This window comes from Podarcis erhardii (genome assembly GCF_964252035.2).
Source record: "Podarcis erhardii genome assembly, chromosome: 17".
NCBI lineage: Eukaryota > Metazoa > Chordata > Lepidosauria > Squamata > Lacertidae > Podarcis > Podarcis erhardii.
This window is the reverse complement of record NC_138515.1, coordinates 6470973-6491588: the sequence shown is the minus strand read 5'-3', so window position 1 is coordinate 6491588 and position 20616 is coordinate 6470973. Positions and strand designations below refer to the sequence as shown.

Here is a 20616-nt window from a genome sequence, read left to right as displayed (position 1 = left end):
TAAATTGAACTAAGTAAATAATTTGCTAGAAAAATTTATGTGTTTAGAGTGCAGGAACAAGAGATGTGAGGAAGTCCAAAGATGAGAATGAAATGTGGTTAATGAAAAAGAACATGTTTTTATGTATGTTGTTGTTTATTGTTTAAAATTTAATAAAAATTATTATAAAAAATAAATAAACTGGTCCTGTTACTTCTTCTGTCAAGGTCATGCTGCCTGTAATAATAGTAGACCGTATAAAGTAAGCAGCACACAAAACGCTACCAAACCATTCTACGTTCTAAATCTTATATTAATAATCCAAAAATTGACAGAGCTATGTACAAGATCTACTACAGAAGCCACAAACAGAAAACTCATTCAAATTGTGTCCAAAAGGAAGATTCAGTCTTTAAAGTTCCTTTAGCCAGGCTCCTGTAGATATCAACAAAAGTAAGTTTGATCAAACGAAGTGTCGGCGATGTGGCGCTCAAGGGTTAGATATCAACGAGGATAAGTTTGATCAAACGAAGAGTCGGTGATGTTACGCACAAGAGTTAGACAGGGTGCCGGCGTTTGTCACCTGCTTTGCCTATGAAGAGTCTCAGGCTTCTTCAGTAAGTTCTCTCTCACGGTTTTGATATATTTATAAACATTCAACTTCATATGCTAAGTTCTTTCTTGACTTGAGCATTTATTCATTTACTAAGACTGTAATAATAGGCCAGAAGGAGCCTGGGATTCACTTTCTTTCTTTCTGTCTCTCTTTCCTTCTGTGTGCTGTTCTGTAGATAGTATGCTAAGTGTTAAAGCTTGGTCTTATTATAAGTTGTTGCAAGTTTAAGTTAAGTCTGCAGCAACTGGATTTCTTATGGACAGGGCCAGTCCTGAATGTATTGGATTTGTGACCATTATGCTCATTTGACTTCAGTAGCAGTCAGTGGCGTAGCGTGGGTTGTCAGCACCCGGGGCAAGGCAAGTAATTTGCGCCCCCTAACCTGTGGATTTGCGCCCCCTAACCCGTGGATTTGCACCCCCTAACCTTAACCCCCAGATGTTGCGCCCGGTGCGGCTGCCCCCCCCTGCCCCCCCCATGCTACGCCACTGGTAGCAGTAAAAACTCTGCTGGATGAAATACAATTGCCTCTGGTCTATTTTGGGGGGATCCCGCAACGTGTTTAAGTTTTTGCTCTGCTAACTAGACGTTGGAGTTCTGCTCTGCATCAACATTGAGTAGAATTACAGGACGCACCAGGCCAGGACACAGAAGAGGCCAACCGCTCGGGCGTCTTGGTAACGCGGCGGCAGCCGGGAGGGCTGACAGGCGAGGATCGGCGGCGGCGGCTGCGTCGACGGGCAGCTTCGGCCCATGCGCAGTGCCGGGCGCCTGCCCTGCCCTCCCCTTCCCCGCCGGGCCCTATTTAAGGTGCGCGAGCGCAGCGGCCAGAGGCAGAGAAGCGCGAAGGAGCGGCGAGACGAGGATCGGAGTCCCTGCGCAGCGTCCAGCCACCGCCCCAAGACCATGAGGGAGATCGTGCACCTGCAGGCCGGCCAGTGCGGCAACCAGATCGGGGCCAAGGTTAGGGCACGGGGCAGGGGCACGGGGACCCGGGGGTGGGGGGACTTGGGCCAGGTTCCGATTGCCCCCCCCCACGGCCATGGGGCCTCCTGGCTCTCGGGGCGGGCGGACGGACCCCCCGAAAAGGGCGCTCGGACCCTTCGCCCCCCTTCCCAGCTGGGCGGAGGCGCGTCGGCTGGTCTCCTCTTCCCCGATCTCGCCGCCTTTTTCCTGGGCGGCCTGGCGCGCGCCATGCTGGGGGTTGGGAGGTAAGGAAAACTTAAATTTGGAGGGGGGTCCTCCCGTTTTCCCTGCCCCCGACCCCGACCCCCGTGGGGAATTGTAGCGCGGCGGCTTCCCGGTGGCGGCTCCTTGCCGGATCGTGCCTGGAGCGCAGGGTGGGGACCCGGGAACGATGGCGAAGCGCTTGGCTCCGTGCGCCACGGTCCCCGATTCGCGCGTCTGGCGCTGCCTTTGCGCGCCTTGTTTTCCCGCCTGTGTGTGTGTGTGGGGGGGCTGTGGATCTCTGCATTGCGGCCGCCAACATGGCTTCCGCCCTTAGCCGCTTACGAAGGCATCTGGAGGGGGGCGATCTCCTCCGGGATCTTCTCCCCCTTCCTCTCCTGCGCCGCAGACGGATTCCCAGGCGGGGCTCTCCGTCGCTGGTGGAAGGCTAGACACCCCCTTCCCTCCTCCGTGAGATTTTGGCGCAGTCTGGTTATGTCTGGAGGGAGGGCGAGGCTTGGCCGAGCTGCCTTGCTGCCACCCAGCCGTTGAAGAGATGTGTCTTTTGGATTTGATCGCTTCCTCGATCTCCCGCCTTTCCTCCAAATGATGGTCAAGGCGACCTTTTGGCGTCGTCCAGTTTAGTGGGACAGCACTGGGAAGCCTGGAGACGTTTCCCAAAGCAACGCGTGGCACAAGATTCTCTCTCCCTAACATGGATGCAGATGGAATCCGAACATGCTGTATAATGCTGCGTGAGAATGCAGCAGAATCAACACGTGCCAAGCACACTGCGCTGCAGAAGCTGTACAGCAATAAGGGAATGAGAACTGTGTCAGAACTCTGCTTGGTGCAAAGCAGAATCAAACAGAAGGCATTCTGCCCTCCCCCAACAGTGTCTCCAGGGACGGGGGAACTTATGGCCCCCTGGATGTTGCTGGACTCTTCACTTCCATCAGTCACGGCCAGCCAGGCCAATGGTGCTATCCAGATGTTGTTAAACTACAACCACCATCGCCTCTGACCAGGTTTCCATGCAGTGTAGGATGGGCACCCTTTGGATATGCTTATTGGGCTAAATTAGCACACCTAAAATTGCCTGTTCTGTTTGGTTGTTTACTTAGGTCAGTTCCCATGGTGCTTGAGGGGAGATGCTTTTTGATCTGTGTCATAACAGCCTCCATTATGGCCAAAAGTATATTGGAATTTATTTATTTTTTCATTATTGTTTTGGGATTTTTCATACATTATATTATCTCCTTCCAATTTTTTAATTTCCCGTACAATTTTTCCTTCCCCTCCCTCCCCCCCCCCAATATCCATTGGAAGGGTTCAAACAATTATCCTCAGCCACAGGCATAGCGTCTTTAGTTTCCACCAAATGTCTTTTGTTCCAGTAGTTTCTATCCATTGAAGATAGGAGCTCCATCTGTTCCTTATTGTGGTGGACTTGACCTTCCATGTTGTATCCTGTGACGTTACTGCGACAATGTCCGACTGAATTAGTTCAAACAAATAACTATTCCATGCCTCTACTGTCCATTTTTCTCTCTCTTTCCAACCTAAAACTACCGTTGCCTTTCCCGCTAATATCATAGCTTTGAAAGTAAACTGGTCCCCTTTCTCTATAGCCGTTTCCCCAAGTATACCCATTGTCATGAAATCAAAGTCTATTGAAAGCTTCACTTTAAACAGTTCATTAATAACCTTTAGGATTTCATTCCAGAATAAGTATATTGGAATTAACCATCCCTCGTGTCTTGGCCCGAACTTGGTTGAAAGGAACGCAGTTGGCCAACTAGTCCCATCATTTAGCATTGGACCGATGTCTGTCGCAACTGCAAATTACCGTCAACCCCTCTGAATTGATACTGTTAACCTGCACCCGCAAACTGCAGGCTTACCAAACCCTTAGAAAAGGATTCCTCTCCACCTTTCTCAGATGGAGAGAGGAAGTAGGTTAGAAATGAAACACACCTTTCCACCCTGACCCTCAGAAGGGCTCCACCCTTGTTAGTGGTAACACAAAGGTTGCCATCAAAAGCAAGAGTCACTTATTTGTGGAGAGGTAGATGAGCCTTCAGGTTCTCACATGGAAGAGAGCTGATCGTTCCCTTTCTACAAAGTTTTTATTTGCTTTATGAGGAAAATGCATGGGAGGCAGAGTCCTTGCTGCTAAACCAGCTTTCCTTGTAGTCTTAATTAAGATACGCTGAGGTCTAACTAAAGCGCACACGCACATACCCCACTCACACACCGAAACAAATCTCACTACAGCCAACCAAAGACAGCCAACCACACTGTTGGTCACCCCCAGCCTCTCTCACTGCCAAAGAAATACCACAAGCGAATAGTAAGAGAACCCACACAAGTGACGCTGACACAAAACCCCACACATGACACTAAGTAGAAGAATAAAAGCATTGCCCCCTCCCCCTCTTTCTCCCTTTTCTTCCTAACCTAACACTGTGTGCAACAGTGTCTCACAACAAATGAAACTGATCTGTAGAAAACGCAACTTGAAAAAAGAGACAATGCATGTATTTTTGTAACTTAAGAAATCTTTAATAAAAAATATTTTTAAAAGAAAACAGGTGGTTAACCTATGAGGATGGCAGGCAGAAGCTTAAATAACTGAAAGCTGCTTCATGCAAAGTAGTTCTCCACACAGCAAGCTAAAAACTGGGGAGAAGGGCTCTGGCCTTGTCTTCTACAAGGAGAAGCTTTCCGTCAGGCACCCCCCCACACACCTGCAATCAGAAATGGTATGGCCCAGACACCAGTTTATAACTTAAATGAGAGTCAGACCTGAGTCACCATTGCAAAGCTCACTTTTCTTCCACTTGAGAGATTGGCAAGGGAAGGATCAATCTTTGACTCATCCAGAGTTTCTTCACTTGTTAGCCCTCCAGGGGAAGATCGTGCCAGGGCAATTGCTTCTCAGGCCATGTGCCCAGGCCTCTCATCAAGATGGCTATCCCAAGTCCTGGTGACTTTCCTCATTAAGAATGGCTGCAGAACTAGGCTGGCAGCTGTTTTACTGCAATGCCCTTTGAAGATTATGCTGTAGCTCTCCTGACACACACACAAAAATCAGCTTCTCTCCCTCCCTGCCTTAAACATCTGTCTGATTTTCATGGCTGAACCTGGTGAGGATCTGAAGGCATTAATAAACCCAGAGCTCAAAGATTTATCTGCTCAGCATGCTGGGATGAACGCAAACATGTGCCCATGTAGAACTGATGCATTCTTGGACAGATTAGTCTTGACCTCTAGGCTCAATGCAGCTGTAGCAGTAGAAGGTGGGGCTCTGATAGTGCCACGGGCTTCATGTTGCATTGATGTGTCTCTCCCTACCCCTCTACACACACACACACACACACACACACACACACACGGCTCATAGGGCACTCAGATACGATTCTGAACAGAGCCAAGCTGGCTTAAATAGTAGCCTCACCCTTTATGGTAATGAGATCTGGCCTGCTCTCTCCCCACATAACGTACCTCCTGCAGAACAAAGGCAGCAGCTGTGCTCCCAGGCTGGTTTTCAGTGTGCCGGGGCATGCTGCTCCAGCAGAAGGCTCCTGGGGAGAAGTCTTGCGTGTTCACCTCTTCCCATTGGGTGGTAACTTTTTTTAAAACAAAAATGGGCTTGGCCTGAAGCATGCAAAATGGGAGGTGGCTGCATGCTCGAGATGGAAGGCCCCTCTTCATTTTAAGGCACGGCCACATGGAGAAGAAGCTGCGAGCTAGAACTGGCTGTTTGTTTGGGGGACCAAGTGCAGAATGAAAAGCCAAGCGTTCCAGCGCTAATCTGGGAAAGGCATGGCCCTCGTTTATGGTAGCAAAGTTTCAAGGGCCGTTGCGAGTGCAGGCAGGGTGCTGGAGAATGGGTGTGTTCTCTTTGAACACGTCACTGGAGCCTGTGAAGCTCCAGCCTTTTCCTGCAGCCTGTCAAAGCCTGTCAGCCATCTTTGCTGTCAGCACACCAGCCTCTTGGGCTAGAAGCCTCCTCTCTCTCCTCGCTGGATTTATGACTGCAGCGCTTGCCTCTCCCTGCTGGTCCGGCTGCTTTCTTGGGTGTGTGTATGTGTGTTTGCACAGAGAGAGGTGGCATTAAAGAGTGCACCAACGTTTGTGTCCACCCTTGTGGACTCTCCTTCAAGCTCTCCCCCACCCTCGGGCTTTTACAGGCATTGGGTATAAATAGAATCTGCCACTCACAGTGCTGCGGTTCCTGCAGCAGTGTGAGGGAAGCAAAGACTGACAGAGCGACTCCATTTTAGAGCTGTGCACAGTGCTCTGCCTGCAAGGGGGAGGAGGGAGGGGGTATGAGATGATTTCAGGCAGTGGGCTCCCTATTTGTATGCTGCTCTGCCGGGGAGATCTACTCTTTTAAGCCTCTCAGACTTAAGTCATGACAGCTTATTCCCGGCACAGGTTTTGCTGCCTAAGCGAAGGGCAAACATGCAGTGGGAGAGATTTTGGGGAGCAAGTGTGAGCCCAGGGGGTTCTGTCCCAAGCTCTTGAGAAGGGAGGAGGTAGTCTTCATAATATTAATACAGTATATCAGGGTGTAAAAAGCACGTTCGTTGTAATTGTTGTTGCAGCAACTGTGTATGGTAGGTCTGCAGAGCTTTCGGTATCTGAAGAAGTGTGCCAAAATTTAGGTATCTGAAGAAGTGTGCCAAAATTGGTATCTGAAGAAGTGTGCATGCACACGAAAGCTCATACCAATAACTAACTTAGTTGGTCTCTAAGGTGTTGCTGGAATGAATTTTTTTATTTTGTTTGGTGCACAGAGTGAGTGTAGACTTGTTTAAGCCACTTAGTGAAGTCACGGCAAAGAGATTTCCTAGTAGTTCACAGTTCAGTCTTATACCACTGCAATGCTCCCTAGGTTGGGTGGGAGTCAGGAAGGCTGTTTTGAGAGTCACCTGCTCTCTGCAGCTACCATATATCTAAACACCTGTTGTCAACCTGGTGCCAGCACAATTTTGAGACTTCCCTTTACAGTCTGCTTGTCCCTTAAGTCAGGATGGGGGGGAACATGTGGCCCTCCAGATATTGCTGGCCTCCCATCATCCCTGACTACTGGTCGTGCTAACTGGGGCTGATGGGGGTTGAGGCTCCAACAGCATCTGGACGGCCGCAGGTTCCCTTCTCTACCTTGGGTACCCCAGGGCCACGTTGGTCCCGTTATCTCCACCGCCCCATCACTGCAGCTAAGAGTGTAGCATGCCAGCATTGGCCAGTTCCCATCTGTCCCTTTGGTAACCTGGTTTCTACAAATTGCTTGCTGACAGCTGCCACCCTTTGCCCTTTCACGGGAGGCCCAAGAAAATTTTTGGGAAAGAAAGGAGGGTAGCTTCTCTCTCTTTCCGCTGGGCTTTTGCAAAAGGTGTATGCAGCAAGGCTCTGCTTGCAGCTTCTGTGAAATCCTGACGCTGAACACCTCTTCATTTCCCAAGGTCTCTGTGTGCCACAGGACTCAAGGACGGGAGGTGCTGATGGCAACCACAATTAAGCCAAGCCAAAAATCTGTGGGGATAGAAGGGGGGAGGAAAATAGTGAATAGAGATCCCAAAGCTTAGAGTCTGTTTCCAAAGCAGAACTGAGATGTCAAGTTTAACAGTGGATTTCCTAGGGCTGGTACATCAGTTGATTTCTCTACATAGTTAGTGGCTTAGTAAGAGGACACCATCAAAAAGCACTGCCTCAGTGGGGAATGTCTGCTGCAGGAACTCTTTTGAAATGAACCAGCAGTGCTCTTGCACAGCTCCCATTCATTTCATTAGAGCTTGTGCCTCATCATTAGTTTTCAACCTTTGGTGCTGAAATATTTGGATGGGCATGAGTAGCAGACTTGAAGAGTGGCAAAGAGCACTCACTCCATCCCTATTGACTTCTGAACCACTTTTGCCTCTGATTAAATCCGGCTGCTCTGGTAGCTAGAGCCTTTCAGAGAACCCGTTGCCTGGGAACATGCCACAAAAAGGTGGCCTTAGGTGTGAATTCTTGCCTGACCTTTTACCTGCTCGCCGCCCCCCCCCCCCGCATTTGCCTCCTTGTCGACTGTTTCTTATCAGGTGTATGCTGTGGCCCTCATGTGGTGGGTGCCACAGCTGAAGGGCAGCTAGGAATGTTCCTAAATCCTGTATATCTTGGATTTACCTGCCTTCCCCCATTAAAGCAGAATATCTGAGTTTGGGTTGTATTCCCAGTATCAAACGTTTGGGCATCTAGTATACATAATTCCACTATTTCAAAACATACAAGTGTTTTCTTACCTAGCTCCTGAAACAGTGGACAGGTATTTTCCTTGCCTAGTTAGTATTTTCCACTCACCATTCCATCCACCCTACTTTGCTCATTCCAGTTAGGATTTGGAGACAGGATCCATAGTTTCTTGGCAGTGGTCATTCTCCTGGGATTTTCCCCACACTTGTTGGCTGTAGTGCAGCCAGCATCAAGGAATCCTAGCACAGCATTAAGCCGAGCTAGAGAGATCACTGCAGTATTTCTCTGCTGCAAGTTGTCAGGATGTCAACCCACCTTGCTTTGAAACTTGTGGAAGTTTGAAATGTTTTTTGAAATGTTTTTTGTGCACAAACTGATGTCAAGGGAGGGCAGGGGCAATGTTTAATTTCTAAAAGGAAAAGTAGAGCGCCGTGGAAGGATGCCCTGTTCCTTAACGCTGTGTGTGTTGTGGACAGGCTTGTAAAACAGTTCATTATTATGATCGCTGCAGTGAAGACTCTTAGGCAGGTCTTCCATGGGCTCGGCAGTGAGGATATCTTTTGAAAAACAACCAGGTTCTGTAGTGAAGTGGTCTGCGACTAGTGCCAAAGTTACGTATAAGCTAAACAAGCTATAGCTTAGGGCCCCACTCTCTTGGGGGACCCCAAAATGTTTAAAGGGGAAAAAAACCCTGGATGTTCATTTCCAAAATATAAGATAAAAAACAAATAAAATAAAACTGCATACAGCAACAGTGTTTTGTGTTGTGTTGGCTCCTACTATGTAAGTAATGGGTCCTGCCTGCTAGCCTGCTCCCTAAAATATCACTGGTTGCTCATTTCTATATATAGGGTGCCTACATTCTGCATGGACTGGTTGCATGGCAACATGTGCAAATGGCTTTAGATACCTATTAGGTCCATAAATCGCCATATAGCATATACAGTGGTACCTCTGGTTACGTATCCTTTGGGATACGCATGTGGCAAACCCAGAAGTATTTTTCCGGGTTTCGCTGCGCATGCACAGAAGCGCTCTACCGTGCCACGCGCATGCACAGAACAAGTACCATCGGTTGCGGAAACCTCGGGATCTGACTGGAGCTCCAGAACGGATCCTGTCCACAACCAGAGGTACCACTGCATTCAACACAAAAAACAGTGACAATTTGTTGTTGACAAAGAGAGCTGGACATATAAAGGGCCCCATTACCTTCAGTAGCTTAGGGCCTCATCAAACCTCAATCCGGCCCTGGCTGTGATGTTATTTCTTAAAAGGGTTCAGTGCATCAGTATGGTTTCTCCTAAGACTGGGGAATGGGGACCTGTGGCTCGCCAGATGTTATCCCCAGCAGTTGACTGATGGGAATTGTGATCCAAAACTTGAGGGCCATTGGTTCCACATCCCTGCCATGCAACTGACTTAAAATGTGTTAAGGGCACTAACAGGTCGCACCTATTCCCAGCCTCAAAAATCTTGCAAGCTGAAGCTCACGCAGAGCAGGAAGTGCATGGAGCCAACATGTGCAACCCCTTTCTAATTGGCTCCTTGGGGGAATCACAGCTGACTTGCAAACCTGGGTGGCTTTTCATGACACAATGAATGGGCTTTGTGAAGCGGTTGCGTTGGTACCAGATGGTGGTGACCTGACCCCTCAGTTCAAATGACAACTTGTTGAGTTTCCACAATGGGGTTGTTTCCTTAGTTGCAGTGTTAAATCACAGGTGTGGTTTCTGCAGTCAAATCATGTATCTAAAATATAACACGAGACTGTGTGTGTGTGTGTGTTGTGTGTTATGTTACTCTGTTGCTATAGTTCATTGTACGTGTTACTTAGCAATACAATGTGTCTGCCTAATGGGAAAAACAAAACACAGAGAGAGAGACACACGACATTATTGGTGGCCGTTCTCCCATGTTCAGGTCTCTCTTTTTATAACATTTTATTATTTTTTCAAAAATAAAACAGTAACAGTGTCAAATCAAGACAAAATAACTCCCCCCTCGTCCCTTCCTTGGTTCCATTGATTATCAATGTACTGCATGTCCATTGTAAAGTTACAAACCATTTTATTACTTATTATCCTTTCAAAGTTAAATTACAAGTAGTATTAAAACCCTGCCAATGTATTAACCTGAGTACATTGCTTTTGAATATATGCAATAAACTCCTTCCAATCTTCCTTAAATTCGTTATCGTCTCTTCCTCTTAGTTTCATTGTCAATTTTGCCATTTCAGCATATTCCATTAATTTAACTTGCCAATGTTCTTTAGCTGGGACATATTTCCATTGCTGTGCTAATAATAGTCGTACGGTCTCAGGTCTCTCTCTCAAGCAGATGCACTTATAGGCAGCTCTGATGCTCCCAACATTCGGTCCAAACACTCAGGGAAGAATGTGGTATACAGGGGCACAGGAAGCTGCCTCATACTTTTGTCAGACCATCAGCAACGCTGACGGACTGTAGTTCTCCAGTGTTTTGGACAGGGCTCTCACCCAGCTATATGCTGGGAGGTGCCAGGAATTGAACCTGGCACCTTCTGCATGCTGTGCTTTGGTCCCTCTCTATAGTCAGGCTGTATCATTTTCAAAATACATATGGGTGGTTGTTTGGAAGTGTTTCCATATCAAGAGTCTCTTGCAGGTAGAAGCCTAACTTGTGAAGGAGACAAACATCCTTCTTGGCATACTAGACTTCTGCGTGCAAGGATACTTTGTTGGGGGCCCTTCAAAGGAATGCCTTCCCATTCTAGTAGTGCTGCAATCTCACAAGGGCTGTACCATACACCTCCCTGCATGACCAGGAGACACAGGAGTGGCTAGGAAAGCTGGTTTAGAAGTGGTGGCATGCAGCAAAGTTAATTATTGGATGGAAGCCTGTGAAACCTGCCCTGTTCCTTCAAGATGTGCTTCCTTTAAGAAAAGCTTTTTTTAAAAAAAAAATAAATTTTCATTAAGATTTTAAAGGTTACAGAAAAAAATAAAAAGAGAACAATCGAAGAAGAAAAAGAAAAAACAGTACATATAAAAAAAATTATCAAAAAACAGAAAAAAGAAAAAAAGAAGTAAAAAAACAAGTCAAACCTTTAACTCACTTACTTACATTCACTTATTTCCTTGACTTCCTCACGCCTCCCATTTTTGTATTCTAATTCAATTAGATATTCCAGCAAATCCTTCCAGCTTTGTTTTTATCCTAATATTTTATCTTAACATACTATAATTCCCCTCTTTATATTCTAATTCATATAGATATTTCAACAAATCCTTCATCTTATTTTTATCCTTATATCTTATCTTAATATACTGTAATTTTCCATTCTTTCTTTCACCAAATAACCATCCACTTTTATTTTATTTAATCTTATTTCTCATTAACACTTATATATCTGTACTTATTCTTAAGACGTTTCCCCTAGGGTCAAAAAAAAAAAAAAAAAAAAAGATTCAATTCCACAATTTTCCCATCTCTCATTAAAAGAAAAAAACAAAACAAATTATATTATATACACTTTAAATTCCCAATTTTCTTCCACCAGATCCCATCTCTCATTAAAAGAAAAAAACAAAACAAATTATATTATATACACTTTAAATTCCCAATTTTCTTCCACCAGATCCCATCTCTCATTAAAAGAAAAAAACAAAACAAATTATATTATATACACTTTAAATTCCCAATTTTCTTCCACCAGATCCCCTCCCCGGTTTCGGCCATACTACCCTGAACACGCCCGATCTCGTCCTTTAAGAAAAGCTAAACCTTTTCCTCTGTAACTGGAGTATGCAGTGTTCAGGCTTTGGGGAAGTGTTCGGGTGTGTGCTTGGGGTCCCATGTGATGCCACAGGTCTGCCCCGCTAGGCCCAACCACCACCATGAATTGAACATACTTAGTTCCTCACTGCCATCTCCAGCCACCATGTTCCCCTTGCAAAATCCCTCTGAGGAGTGGGATAGGCTGAGAAATGGTGACTGGCTCAAGGTCACCCAGTGAGTCTCGTGTCTGAGCAGACATTTGAACCATGGGGCAAGCAGAATCCAAGGGTGCACCTTCTAGAACCTCTCCCCAAATCCTCTTGTTCTTTGCAAAGCGGTCTCTGACAGACATGCTTACGTGGAAAGCATTCCTTGAGAGTAGAACGTTTGGCCATGGAAGAAGACTGGCAGACAAAATTAATGGACTATGCAGAACTAGATAAAATGACAGGAAGGATTTGAAACCTGCGGGACCAGAGATTTGCAGAAGATTGGAAAAAATATATGAACTATTTGAAGAGCAACTGTAATCAACAAATTATGTTAGTAGGACTACAAGAAGTTTTGTAAGGAAAAATACACGAAATATTGCAAAATAGAGAAAGAAGAGAGATTAGTTATGAGATTTAAAGGTAATAGTGAAAGTAAGAAATGTATATTATTAAGTGATTAGATTGGAAAATTTCAGATGTGATTGATGGAAGTCCAAAAATATTGTATAAGATGTAAAAGTATGTTTAATTGTTTGAAAATGATATATATATATCATTTAGAAACCACTGTGTGCTGAATCGCTTTGTCAGTTTGCTTCTCCCTAAAGCTGAATGTCTTCTGTCGCCCAAGTTCCTTTGGAGGTCAGGGCTTGTTGAATGAAGAGCAACCAATACCCTCAATTGGCTGCTGCTTGAGATAATGGGTAGCAAATCCAATACACGCCGACTGGTGAAATGATCTGAAGTAGGGGGTGATGCTGATACCTGGCCTACCCTCCTCGGAGGTATCTGAGTTCATTGCTCTCTTGCAATGGATACTACTGGCAGCTAACTGCAGCCGGGACGAAATGCATCCCCTTGCAATGATAGCCTGCCCGTGAGACTAATGAGGGGAGGCATTTGTGTGACTGGAGCTGCTTAACTGCTGCAGGGATGGGAAATCTGTGCCTTCAAAATGCTGTTGTATCTCGGCTTCCCTCGGCCCCCACTCTTTGGCCCTGCTGGCTGGGGCTGATGGGAGATGAAGTCCAGCAACCTCTGGTGGGCCACAGGTCCCCCTTCTCTGTTCCAGTGCGCAAGGTGGTAAAACCTAAATGTTCCTCCCTGTGTTCGCACAGGGGCCCAATGCACTGGGAAGAAACCCACTCAGTTCCCACTGAAATGAATGAGAACTAAAAGCCACAGAAGTGTCTTAAAGGCCACATGAAATCTGCCACTTGCTACTCCGCCTCACAAGAGGCCAGGCTAGACCTGGTTTTCAGAAGGGTTTGGTCAGATGACTCCTCTTAATGTTGTATCCCCCTTTTCTTATCTTTTTTCACCTGCTACAGTTCTGGGAAGTCATCAGTGATGAGCACGGCATAGATCCCACCGGCACCTACCACGGAGACAGCGACTTGCAGTTGGAGAGGATCAATGTCTACTACAATGAGGCCTCAGGTTTGTTCCTGCAGCACTGCTGTTCCATTTCACCGTTCAGAATTCTTTCCTTGTCTCTTTCCACGCTCCTCCGTGCTACCCAAGCTCCTCTGTATGATCAGCTACTTTCTCTGCACTCCCTCTTGCCTTTCACAGATCAGGGATGGGGAAATTGTGACCTTCCAGATGTTGCTGCATTCCAGGTCTTCTTGGCCCCAGACAGCACAGTCCAGGGTGGGAGTTGTAATCACACAACTGCAGGAGAGTCACAGGTTCCACATCTTGTCATAGAAAGTGACAGTCCTGACTTCCCCAATTTTTGGCTAACATTTGCTATTTTAAGAGCAGAAGTGCAGTATTCAGAGTGGCATCTCTGTTGTACCCTACTTTGATGGGCCCTACATATGGTTGTGTTCTGTTTGTGACTAGGCTATAGTCGACAGTTCGAATCCCCGCAACAGGGTAAGCTCCCGTTGCTCTGTTCCAGCTTCTGCCAACCTAGCAGTTCAAAAGCACACCAGTGCAAGTAGATAAATAGGTATCACTCTGGCGGGAAGGTAAATGGCATTTCCATGTGCTCTGGCTTCCATCATGGTGTCCCGTTGCACCAGAAGCAGTTTAGTCATGCTGGCCACATGACCTGGAAAGCTGTCTGTGGACAAACGTCAGCTCCCTTGACCTGAGAAGCGAGATGAGCACCACAACCCCATAGTCAAGCTTGACTGGACTTAACCATCCAGGGGTCTTTTACCTTTTTGCCTTTACTAAAATTCAGTTGATGCGGCTCTCTCTCAGATCTGTTGTCTCTTCTAATTAAGCCTTGGTCTGCTGTTTTCTCTCCCCCAGCCCCCATACAAAAACGCTTTGCTATATTCTATAAGTTGACCTCCAGCTAATCCTTTTCTGTTGACCTAGTGGCACCTAATCTCTCTATCCCTATGTATCCCAAGTGTGGATCATAATAGACTTGAGGGTGGGGACCGAGATGGAAGATGCCTAGACCGAACTAAATCAGTAAGTCTGGTGTCATCAGCAAATGGGATCTGCCGGTTCTCAGAACAGGCTCCTGGCTTTCTCCATGGGATCAGTCCCTGCCATGGGACTGTGATGAGGAATGAGTGTGGGAATAAGAGCCTATGGCAGCTGTTGCCAACTGTTTCTGGAATTGCTGCAAAATCTCTGTGGAAGGGACCTAGCGGTTTTTGTTTGATGATGGTGGTGGCAACCCTCCCTGCAGAAGTGTCTCAAAAGTACCGTATTTTTTGCTCTATAAGACTCACTTTTTCCCTCCTAAAAAGTAAGGGGGAATGTGTGTGCGCCTTATGGAGCGAATGCAGGCTGCGCAGCTATCCCAGAAGCCAGAACAGCAAGAGGGATTGCTGCTTTCACTGTGCAGTGATCCTTCTTGCTGTTCTGGCTTCTGAGATTCAGAATATTTTTTTTCTTGTTTTCCTTCTCCAAAAACTAGGTGCATCTTGTGGTCTGGTGCGTCTTATAGAGCGAAAAATACGGTATTTCTTCTCTTTGTTGGAGAACCCAGAGGATGGTCAAGACCTAGAGGCAGGTTTGCTACTGAAGTGAAGCTACCTAGGCCCTGTAAGCTGCCCAAGGAGCTGTCGCTGTGAGCTCTTGGAGTAGACATCGGGAGCCTTGTTAGGTACCACTTGCTAGGTACCACATACCATGGGGAGGTATTGCTGGACTTCGACCCCTACCAGTCCCAGCCAGCCCACTAGTGTGCTCCCATCTTTTGAACTGGGTGGTTTGCTCAACATGAGCTGGTCAGATTAAATGCTAGTATATCTGTTGGGAGGGCGGATTCTTAAACACTCCTAAAAGCCTTTTTCCTTCTCTCCATTCAGGTGGCAAGTACGTGCCCAGAGCTGTCTTGGTCGACCTGGAACCTGGCACCATGGACTCGGTCAGGTCCGGCCCTTTTGGGCAGATATTCAGGCCTGATAACTTTGTCTTTGGTAAGGAACTATGGCGGAGGAGTATCACTGAGCTGCAGTTGCAAATGTTGCCCAGCCAAGCTAAAGGATGTTGGGGGGGGGGGGAGAGAGCTGTAATTGATCACAGGAGCTCAAATCACTTGAACTGTGATCTGCTGCCCACATAGGCAAACGGGGCTGTTGCTCCATGGCAGAGTGTCTGCTTGGCATTTAGAAAGTCCCTGGCATTTCCAGGTAGACTTAGAGACTTCTGCCTGAAATCCTGAAGACAATTCAGATCTAGAAGGTCCGGTGTTGTGGCAGCTTCGTGTCTTCCAAGGGACATGGTGGGAGTGGAGAAACAATTGTTGGTAGCTGGGTGATGAAGCAGAAAATAGTGTTGGGCTTGGGCAATCCAGGTTCAAATCTCTGTTCAGCCATGATATTCAAGAGTCACCCAAGGGACCATCTTTTTTTTTTTCCAAGTCCTCAACATGGTATTTTATTTTGTTCACGTACACTATGCCATAAACTCATATGGAATTGGTTCCAGCAGCTCTGGCTCCTTGACATTGTTTCTCACAAAGCGGGCTTCTCTTGGAGGAGCAGGCTGGCATTTTAGTCCAAACCAAATTCCCTTTTCCTTTCCTTCTTTTTTCTTTCTTTCCTTTTCTTTCACATGCTGCAAGAAGCTGTCTCTGCTCTTTGAGTGCTTAATATGCTCAATTTGCACATTAATTCTCTTGGCCAGAATCTTGCCCTTCACTTTCTTGTTCACAATAATGCCCACAGCATGCTGGGTAATGTCGTATACCCTTCCTGTCTTGCCACGGTAACATTTGTGGGACATGCCTTTCTGAATTGTGCCCGTGCCCTTTATGTCAACAATATCACCCTTCTTATAGATGCGCATGTAGGTAGCGAGAGGGACCACACCATGTTTGCGAAAGGGTCTTGAGAACATGTAACGTGTCCGCCTCTTCTCCTTGGTGTTGGTCATCTTGACTGTTTACTGTAAGATGGCGTCCGAGGCTGAAAGGCCCAAGGGGACCATCTTGAGATCCATCGTGTGACCTCCCTTCTAGGAGGGTGGGGTGGGTATACACATGAATTAGTTTCATGTCACGATACCTGGCACCAAATGAAAAAGCCCAAAGTGGCACCAATTCAACCTTTGGGGGAACTGCTCATGCCCAGGGTGCCTTCTGCTAGCAGGAATAACCTTATTTGCTATGTCCCAAGTTAAAAACTGCAGTTGCTTGATGTAGTATGCATTATACAAAAGCAATTATTAATTAAATTACCCCCATTATGTGTGAGAGAGGGAGGGAGGGAGGCCTGGAGGAAAGAGCCAGAATGAGCTAGCAACCGCTTTTGGCTATCTCTGTACTACTTCTTGTTCCACAAGCACAGGCATGTATGTTCTGAGTGTGCTGACGGAAGCTGCTCCCTCCTTACTTGACACATGCAAAACTTGGAAGTTTGACCTGGTTTGCATTGTGGGGAGGAGGAGGAATGTTCCAGAATGGAGCTTGGGGGGGGAAGGGTTGGGGAACTGGGGAATAGCAACAGCGTTCTGTAATGCAGAAACTCAGCTTTTATTACACCTACCAGCTCCTGCGATGTACAGATGGTCAGATATAATGTAAATCAGTGGGGTAAGGGAGGTTGAAATAGCAACATTTGGGCATGAGGATTATTCGAGGGAAAGGTTCTTTGCAGTTAAAAAAAATGCTTGTGGAGAATAAGGAGATCAATGTTTTGTGCACAAACTCTTATTTGGCTTAGGTCCTAGTTCTGTAAATGTAATTCTAAAGCAGCAGGGTTTTTGTTTTTTTAAGGTTCTTACTTTGTGCAAGAGATAATTATTCTTAGCAAAAGCAAATGATAGGAAGCCACGAAGGAGCAGTTAGTCATGCAGGGCACGAAAACACCACACCCTAAGTACAGGAATGTTTTACGTAAGCTGGCTGCAGTTCTCCAAAACATAAGGGCTAGGAATCCGCTACTTAAATTATGGTGGAGATTTCTCATCAAAACTGGATCTGTATGCACAAACTGTTACGTAATGTACTTACACAACAGTTATTAGTGGTCCCTGGGAGCATGGAAAGGATAGCTTTGACGCTTTAGACTGCAATGCTAACTCCACTTACCTGGGAGTAAGCTGCATTGAATTCAGTAGGACTATCTTAGTAGACATGATAAGGATTGCAACTGTTAAGTTACCTGATACTACCCTACATTGAGGCTTCTGGTATGTCACCCAAAGGTGACAGGAGTGGTCTGTAAGCTTTGGGCTGAGCTGAAATTATGGGAGTGAGAGGTCAGTTCTGAAGTGTTTTTGTTCCCCATGAATGGGTCACTATTTGGGTCACTATTCAGGGGGCAATGTAAAACAAGAGTCGAATGGATACAGGTAGGTAGCCATGTTGGTCTGATGCAGTCGAAATGAATGAATGAATGAATGAATGAATGTCCAGTAGCACCTCAGAGACCAACAATGTTTGTTCTGGGTATGAGCTTTTGTGTGCATGCACACTTCTTCAGATACACTGAAACAGAAGTCACCAGACCCTTATATATAGTGGGAAGGTGGGGTGGGTTATTTCTAAGAAGGGTAGTAGGAGATGGGTGATTGGCTCAATGGGTATGGTAAACCTGTTGACGACTGATAATGACTGCAGTTAGTCCTACAGGAAAAAGCAAGGGATAGTATGCAGAGGACCAAAAATAGCTTTAGCATGTGTAATGAGACATGAATCCAATATCTCTATTCAGACCAGGTCTCTCCATAGTTTTCAGTTTAGTAATAAGAGTCGAATGGTTTGCCTTCTTAAAAGAGACCATATTGTTCAGAAGAGGCCAGTAACGAGGTGATGACCTTTAACCCCCCACTCCCGACTTTCTCCTTGCTGCTCAGGTCAAAGTGGTGCTGGGAATAACTGGGCCAAAGGCCACTACACGGAAGGAGCTGAGCTGGTGGACTCTGTCCTAGATGTGGTCAGGAAGGAAGCCGAGAGCTGTGACTGTCTTCAGGGGTTCCAGCTCACCCACTCGCTAGGCGGGGGCACCGGATCAGGGATGGGGACCCTCCTGATCAGCAAGATCCGCGAGGAATACCCCGATCGTATCATGAACACCTTCAGCGTGGTGCCATCACCCAAGGTTTCGGACACAGTGGTGGAACCTTACAACGCCACTCTCTCAGTCCACCAGTTGGTGGAGAACACAGACGAGACCTACTGCATTGACAATGAGGCTCTGTATGACATTTGCTTCCGTACCCTAAAGCTCACCACTCCCACTTACGGAGACCTCAACCACTTGGTGTCTGCTACCATGAGCGGCGTGACCACCTGCCTCCGTTTCCCCGGCCAGCTCAACGCTGACCTCCGCAAGTTGGCCGTCAACATGGTGCCCTTCCCTCGCCTTCACTTCTTCATGCCCGGTTTCGCCCCCCTGACCAGCCGCGGCAGCCAGCAGTACCGAGCCTTGACCGTGCCCGAGCTCACGCAGCAGATGTTTGACGCAAAGAACATGATGGCAGCCTGTGACCCACGCCACGGCCGCTACCTAACAGTCGCGGCCGTCTTCCGCGGCCGCATGTCCATGAAGGAGGTGGACGAGCAGATGCTGAACGTCCAGAATAAGAACAGCAGCTACTTTGTGGAATGGATCCCCAACAACGTCAAGACGGCGGTTTGCGACATCCCGCCCCGTGGCCTCAAGATGGCCGCCACCTTCATTGGCAACAGCACGGCCATCCAAGAGCTCTTCAAGCGCATCTCCGAGCAGTTCACAGCCATGTTCCGCCGCAAGGCTTTCCTCCACTGGTACACAGGCGAGGGCATGGATGAGATGGAGTTCACAGAGGCCGAGAGCAACATGAACGACCTGGTTTCCGAGTACCAGCAGTACCAAGATGCTACTGCTGAAGAAGGGGAGTTTGAAGAGGAGGCAGAAGAAGAAGTAGCATGAAGATCTCCTTCTCCTTCCCCCATGACTCCTCCTTCTTCCCACCAGTCTTCTGAACCAATGGACCATACTGCTTGCGCTGGCATAGACTTGAGCGTTCTAGGCCAGGGTTGGGGAGCCAACGGCCTTCCAGCTGCTGTTGGACTTCACCTCCCATCTTTCCTGACCATTGGCCAAGCCGGCTAGGGTCGATGGGAGTTGGGAGTCCAGCAATGTCTGGCGGGCTGCCGTTTCCCCATCCCTGCTCCAGCCCAACCTAAAGCAATTAAAAGAGTTGTGAATTTAAGTCCTTCCCACCTACCCATTGCAAATATTTAAAAGGAGTGATGGCTGCAGAATTGGTGACGGGGTAGAGGCTTCAGAGTCGTGTTTGGGAATGGCAGTAAGTGGGTAATATGTCTAGCTATAAAGCACTATATTTTCTCAGCTGACCCCCACATCCCTTCTTTCCTCTCTGCCCACCCTCCAAGGCACCTTTCCTGCTGCAATGTCTGTCCTTAGTGTTCTGTGGTCATGTGAGTTTTTTTGTTTTCGGAGATGAGTATGCACTAACTCGTAACTCACATTGTTTCTTTTCCATCCATGCTGGGCTTAAAGAAAAGATGAATGGAACTCAGGGGGGGTTGGTTTGAGGGGGGTGGGGCTCTGTCCTTTAGGGTGAAATGTAGTCCCCCTTTTGAGTGTTTGCTGTCAAAGCAGTTATGTCTCCATAATAAACTACTGAATAACGATAACGGGCTAATGTGAATCATTGAACAGGTACTGTTGGGGGGCTTCCCCACTCCTAGGACCATCCAGTCAGCCACCAGCAATACAGAGCCATGTGCAAGAAAAGAGAAATGGGAGAGGTTGGTGCAGTTCCAACTATTATGCCTGATTGGTTTCAGCCTTGTGGCTTGGAAGCGGCCTTCATTTGTGTGCTTGCAAAAACCTGGAACACTTTGGATGCAGAAATCTCAGAAGGTCATAGAACTGTGAAGTTGGAAGAGACCCTAAGGATTACCTAGTCAAGTATTAAGTGTCTCCCCCCACCACACACAAGCACCTCTTTGCCAGCTCAGGACCGCCTGTTCCCCATATAAACTGACTTGGACTTTCCATTCATCATCTGAGACTCTTCTTCATGTGCCGCCTCCACAAGAGGTTTGGAGAGTAGCAGCATGATGTAGGGCCTTTTCTGCAGTGGCTCCCTAGGGAGGTTTGTCTGCTGCCTTCATTGTACACCTTTCGGTGCCAGGCAAAAATGTTCCTCTTCAACCAGGCTAATTTATATTCTAGGCAAACTCGGCCCTACAGATGTTTTTGGGGCTAC

At 47.1% G+C, this 20616-nt stretch overlaps 1 protein-coding gene and 1 pseudogene across 2 annotated transcripts; one reads left to right on the top strand and one right to left on the bottom strand.

Moving 5' to 3' along the window:
- The first annotated feature begins 1398 nt into the window (after nt 1-1398).
- TUBB4A (tubulin beta 4A class IVa) lies at nt 1399-20038 on the top strand. The gene is made up of 4 exons (XM_081845301.1): nt 1399-1558; nt 13308-13416; nt 15258-15368; nt 18250-20038. The coding sequence occupies exons 1-4, from the start codon at nt 1502-1504 to the stop codon at nt 19305-19307; spliced, it is 1335 nt and encodes a 444-aa protein (XP_081701427.1). The 5' UTR covers nt 1399-1501; the 3' UTR covers nt 19308-20038.
- LOC309332471 (large ribosomal subunit protein eL21 pseudogene) lies at nt 15813-16836 on the bottom strand (annotated as a pseudogene). Its single transcript has one exon. The product of its transcript is annotated as a large ribosomal subunit protein eL21 pseudogene (transcript).
- Nucleotides 20039-20616: the final 578 nt, after the last annotated feature.

Bases quoted from the DNA above. Each gene is read 5' to 3' on its own strand.
- TUBB4A (XM_081845301.1), top strand. From the start codon at position 1,502: ATGAGGGAGATCGTGCACCTGCAGGCCGGCCAGTGCGGCAACCAGATC. The intron at 1,559-13,307 runs GTTAGGGCACGG...CACCTGCTACAG, and splicing joins GCAACCAGATCGGGGCCAAG to TTCTGGGAAGTCATCAGTGA. The intron at 15,369-18,249 runs GTAAGGAACTAT...CTTGCTGCTCAG, and splicing joins GCCTGATAACTTTGTCTTTG to GTCAAAGTGGTGCTGGGAAT.